Source organism: Antechinus flavipes, chromosome 3 (assembly GCF_016432865.1).
Source record: "Antechinus flavipes isolate AdamAnt ecotype Samford, QLD, Australia chromosome 3, AdamAnt_v2, whole genome shotgun sequence".
Classification (NCBI taxonomy): Eukaryota; Metazoa; Chordata; class Mammalia; order Dasyuromorphia; family Dasyuridae; genus Antechinus; species Antechinus flavipes.
Genome location: NC_067400.1, coordinates 82,988,186 through 82,994,185, shown reverse-complemented (window position 1 = coordinate 82,994,185; position 6,000 = coordinate 82,988,186). Strand labels below are relative to the sequence as shown.

Here is a 6,000-nt window from a genome sequence, read left to right as displayed (position 1 = left end):
AAATTACTATATAGACAGATTACCAATTTTTTTAAAATCAGAATACAATAACATACTTAACACAGAAGCTACAATGGACACAATTTAGTATTTTTACGCAGATTCAGAAGGAATTTCACAGTCTGATACTGTAGAGTTAATCTGATGACAATCACACAGAGTACTAAGGAAAATGACTATTTAGATTCAGAATTAACAGGTGTCTACTATACTGTTAAGAATAATTCGTCTGGGGTATTTTAGTTTTTCTACAAATCTGAAAAGAAAAAGAACATTAATACAGTTTTTACAAATATTTTGTTTATTTTAATGAAGCTGGTACAGATAATGTCCATTTAAAACCCATGTCCCAGGCCAAAAAGTACAATAAAGTCAAAAGATAGCAGTGGTCTGCTACATACATTTCTGCATCAATACCTTTATTAATTGCTAATGGAAAATTAGTAACTTTTCTGGGTTCTTCTGACAAGATTTAAAATCGTAAAATGGTTTGTCTCTTCAGTGAAGCACCTCTGGAGTTAGTCATGACTGTAACCTGATCTATCATCTCCATTTCCAACCTGATATTCCTCTTCTGGTCCAGGCCATCAGATTTGTTAAAAAGTAGCTTCAAATTAAGGAAACATCATTTTTCCACAGTTCAGTCCTCTGAAAAACTTCCATCGCCCACTGAAAGTTATAGTCCAGGAGTGAAGCAATGACACACCAGAACTTCAGGGTCAATATGAAAGTCATTTAGAACACTCGCTCTGGCAGATCTTATCACCTTCAAGCCTGCAATGCACAGTCCTAGTGAATGTGGCATGTATATACATACACGTATTTCAAAAAAGATGGTAGGGAAGTAGGAAGGGGGCTGCGGCTTGATCACAAGAGTTCAGCACAATGAAAACAAATGATAGTGTATAATGAGCACTAGAATTCAAAATACCAGACTTTGAAAGTAAGACTCCCAGAGATAGGGTGCCAGTTTCAATTCAGTGTCAAACACCACATTACAAAAGAACTATTGTTTAAAAATAAAAAAGGATTAAGGGGAAAAGGAAAAAAAAAAAAAAAACAAAAACAAAAACAGATGATCTAAACTGCTGAATGACCCCCTGTCTGTTCCTGATAAACTTCAATCACATCTTCTTCCTCCATTCCCAGCTGTGAGAAAAAAGAAAAACGTAATTTAATAGTAGGGCAAAGAGTATTTTTAAAGTGACTTTAACTAAATGAGATTATATAAAATTCTTCTGCCCATTTTCTTTTCTTTTTTTTTGGAGAGCCAATTAGGGTTAAGACTTGCCAAGGACGTGTTAAGTGTCTCAGGCCAGATTTGAACTCAGGTCTTCCTGAATCCAGGACCGATGCCCTAGCCACTGCACCATCTAGCTGCCCCTGCCCATTTTCTAAATGTGTTAAGATACAGAATTGATACATAGTCTCACTGTCCATGGCCATGTTCATTAAAAGAGGCAGATATACACTAAATATACAAACAAATTCATAGCTTTTTCTTCTTTAAAAAAATTTTTTTTAAAGTAACAAATGGGAAATTTGATATAAAACAGTTTTGTCATCACAATTTAAGTTAGATTTTAGTATGGAAATACTATAAAATTAAATTTTTATTTGTTCACTTCCAGTAAAGATTGTACTCACCTCTTTTGGAGTATGATTATCAGCAATTCTCTGACCTTCAAAGAGAAACCTGAGTGAGTTCATTGGAACACCCTAAAAAAAATTTTAGAAAAGAAGCATTTAGAAAAAGTGCATTAGCTATAAGTGTTTCTTGCATAAAATTATAAACTCTGATGCTCTAACAAGCTGCAGAGAATAACCCATAAAATTAAAAGTGCCCATATGTCATCTATCTGAATAATCCATACAAACAAAAATCACAAGGTTGGCATAAAAATTCAAACCCAGATATGTGTTAAACCCTCAACAAAACTCCCAAAACTAGGCAAATTTTGCTTTATATAGATCTAGAAACAATCTAGTGGGTCTTCCTATAGCTACTAGCTGAAATATATTTTTTTAAAAAAAATTGTAACCTAGACACCACTCTCAAGCAAATTAGCCATTAACATTAAGAATAGTTAAGAGAAAAGAATGAACTATCTGACAAAAATTGGTGACTACTTAAATTATCTACAAATATGAAAGTACCTTTTATCTAAAAATTCCTAACTAATATCTAAGGCAAGAGTCATAGTTTGCTGTGCCTAGTTTATACATTCAAGACCTATGAAGTCAAAAAGAATTCCCTAAAAAAATGGATATTGATTGTATTTTAATATATTTGGGGATTTAGCTATATACCTGTGAGAAAACTACTTTTAACCAATGAAAATAAGCACCTGCTCTGTGACTCACAGTTTTAAAAAGTTTAAAAGGCCTGGAGCCCTGAGTGATTACATGACAAGCCCAGGGTCACATAGCAAGATGTGTCTGAGATGAGTCATGGATCAGAGTCTTCCTTGGCTCTGAGACTAGCTCTCTTTAATTACATGATCTGATTTTATATGTCTTTTAAATTCAATTCTTTTAAAATAAGTCTTGAGATCATATAAAATGATTACCCATATGAATTATAGGGGATATATGAAAGAATTAAATGCAAGTAAACTGACAAAGGCAGAAGTCTCTTGAAATCAACATAGGACTCATAAGTGGGATTACTAGTTACTGAAGTCAAAGTTTCTGTAGAAATAAAATTCTAAAGTACAATAGAAATCAGTGGGAAAACAGGATTTACTAAGCACTACTTTTGTAGGAAATAAATCTCACTGTTACAAGGTTCAGCTCAATTTATCTTTCTATTAAATTCATACCAAAAAGTGAGAATGTTCTGGCATATTCAGAAATTATCTAGAACCTGAGAATCACTGAAAACATATTCTAAGGTACAAAAAGAAAAATGGAACCTATGACGGGCCTTAGTTTTTAGAAAGATGACCTTTGTGATCTGTGTTTCATTTTGTGTTCTATTTGAGATTAAGGCTCAATTTTCATTTTTGCTTTGTGGCTTTCCTTGAAAACTTTTCTCCCAACAATGCAGAAAAACAATATCAACTACCTTGGTTACTGATAAGTTAATATATTACATTTTTTTCCAGTGTAGAGAGAAAAGATGAAAAAGATCAAAGTGTCTTTTTTTTAAAGTTATGCTATCATTACCAAGCTAGTTTGCTTAGAAATATTTATTCCCCAGCACACTCATATACCCATAACATATAAACATTATTAAAATACTTTAAAATTAAAACTCAATTATTATTCTAAAACTAGTCATATTAATTACTTGTCCAAACAGAACACCTATTATAAGCTCATTTTGCCTGAAGAGGCTGTGTCCCAGAAGTTTGCTCTTGGGCCTGAGTTTGCAACCCAGAATGCCTTAATGTGAATGGTGGCTGGGTTCCTGTGTCAGCTCACAAAAATTAACTTAACCCTTGATTTAATTGAATCTTACTCCTATACTAAAAGCGCAACACAAGCTACACAGTTTTCTTCAAGAAAATGCATTCACAGTTTCAATGTGGTGTGTCCAGGAAAACACACTCTTCACTGAAGCAGGGAGCTGCCCCTCTCCCCTTTCATCTTCCCTCCCTCTCCCTTCCCCCAATAATGAGAACACTCCTAACTCTAAATAAGTGGGGATCCAGGACTATAGCATTAGCTCAAACAAGGGCAGGAGCTATGGGGAGAAAAATCTGGTTTCATGGGGTTGGGAGTAGAAAACTAGGGGAGCCAATGGCTGTACATTTCTCAGCCAGTGCTGAAAGCTCCAGGAACTGATGGGCCTATTTCTATTTCCACAGTCACCACTTTAAAATTCCAACCAAGGTTTCTTTCTCCTGGACAACTCCTCTCCCTTCCCCCCCACCCCCCCAAACCCAGCACACAAATAAGCCCTCTTCCCTGAAATAAATAATACAGTCCAGTTCTCTAAAGATTTTTCTTAGTAAAAACATCAAGAAATAGGAGATATGGGACATCATATAAAATGTCAGATTTTTAAAAATATTTTTTAGGTTAGTTTTACTGAACTGATTTTCTTCTGCCTGCCTCAGTTTCCTTGTCTGTAAAATGGAGTTGATAACAGTACCCATTTCCTAAGGCTGCCGTGAGAGTCAAATTATATTTGTAAAGTGCTTTGCAAACTTTAAAATTGCTATATAAATGAAAACTAGCTGCTACTATCATCCAATCTCCATTGCATTCCCACCCCAATAAATACCTCTTTCTCCTTTATTTAAAGGCTGAGCCACAACTATGTAGTGAGCTTCAACGGACCTGAAGTCAGAAGCCAAAAGTCCCTAGATCTCAATAATAACTATAAGCATTTCTATAGTGCTTTAAGATTTACAAAATATTTACCTCATAAAAACATCAAGTTTGTAGAACATTTTGTAAATGAGGAAAATAAGAATCAAGGAGATTTAAATGATCTGCCCAATCCAATGCTCTTTCTCTCTTGCTTGCTTTCTCTCATGCTGCTTCTCTTGCCCCTCAAATACGGCTTTCAATAGGGGCAGAATATGGATAATATTACTACATGAACATGAGCTACAATAATTATTAGATCCTGGGGAAGAAGACAACATACATAGGAAACAATGATGGGCCTTAGGGAATATAAAAGACTAAAATAAGATTTAGCTCTGTTTTAGAATAAGACATGAATTCTCCTGACTATTCCCTCAGAAAGGAGTTGCTGAGGAAATGGGGCTGAGGCTGGGGCTGCTGCCTGGGAAACCAGCTCCAAGACTAAAGAAGCCTGCAGAAAGAAGGGTTAGTAATGAGGTTTCCCCCTCCCCTCCTTGCCTCTGCTGTCCCTGCAGTCTGCAAACCTGTTTGAAAGGATACGACCAAAGAGAGAAGCCCTGGACTAATTGAGAAGGAGTCGCCCCATGAGCTGAGGGGCAATGAGTTAGAGAAAATGGAAGAAAGAAATCTTAAAAAGCAACAATGGAAAGACAAGCAACAACTTGCAGAAAGCAGTTTTCTATGTAAGAGCAGGCAAAATGAAAGTTGCCAGCTGCATGTGACCAGGGTGGTGGCTACCATTGAGTCATTTTTTCATTTGTGTCTGACTCCACATCTGCGGTTTTCTTGGCAGAAATACTGCAGTGGTTTATCATTTCCTTCTCCAGCTCCTTTATCAGATGAGGAAACTGAGGCAGACAGGGTGAAGTGACTTGCCCACTAAGCTACTGAATTTCTGGGGGGCAGATTTGAACTCAGGAAGATGAATCTCCTGACCTCAGGCTCAGTCCTGTGGGCTCTACAGCACCACTCAGCTGTCCAACAGTCAAGGTTAAAGAATTCCAATTATGCAGCCCACTAATTCAAGAGAAGAATCCTCCTGTAGCAAAAATCAGCACAAGATGGGCTAGAATAAGGGCTAAAATAAGCCTAATATAACAATCTAATAAGACTATTGAGAGAAAAGAGAGGTAATTCCATGATAGGTTGAAAATGAATTACATTTAATCAGAAATTTTGTCAATGACAATGAGCCTAATGAGTGTAATATCCTACAAAGTTTAAGAACATTCTCTTTTCAGAGGCTTATAAACTGTCTTTCCTGAAAGCAAATGATTTTCCCGAAGCAATCAAATGTACATTTTTTTCTCACCATAGGCCACCATGGAAAGGGGGAAGGGGATTCCTTTTAAAAGAGAAACCAAAATATAGACAATCTAAAAGAGAAACCAAAATATAGACAGTCAAGGATTTTCTTTTAAAAAAGAAATAGGGAAAAAAAATAAAAAATAAAAATAGGGCAATTTTCTCTTTTGCATCATGGGTAGATGATTAAGTTATGGAAAAATATAGCTATGAATCTCAGTTTCTTATTTATTGAAGGAAAATCTAGAAAACTGGAAGGGAGCAATTCAACCTAACATGAACTTCCAGGTCAAATGATCATTTCTGAATATAAACAATAGAAACACTTTCCTCAGTACAAAAAGTTTATGAAATAAGTAACATTCTATGAGATTT

The 6,000-nt window shown here is 35.5% G+C and overlaps 1 protein-coding gene across 1 annotated transcript in view; it reads right to left on the bottom strand.

Moving 5' to 3' along the window:
• Positions 1-278: 278 nt before the first annotated feature.
• The window catches only part of SUMO1 (small ubiquitin like modifier 1), a 45,732-nt gene continuing 40,010 nt past the window's right edge, over positions 279-6,000 (bottom strand). Inside the window, exons 4-5 of the mRNA XM_051983768.1 lie at positions 1,648-1,719; positions 279-1,149 (exon numbers count right to left, since the gene is read on the bottom strand). Of these exons, the coding sequence (XP_051839728.1) occupies positions 1,081-1,149; positions 1,648-1,719 (141 nt within the window). The 3' untranslated portion in view covers positions 279-1,080. The remainder of the gene's footprint in view (positions 1,150-1,647; positions 1,720-6,000) is intronic.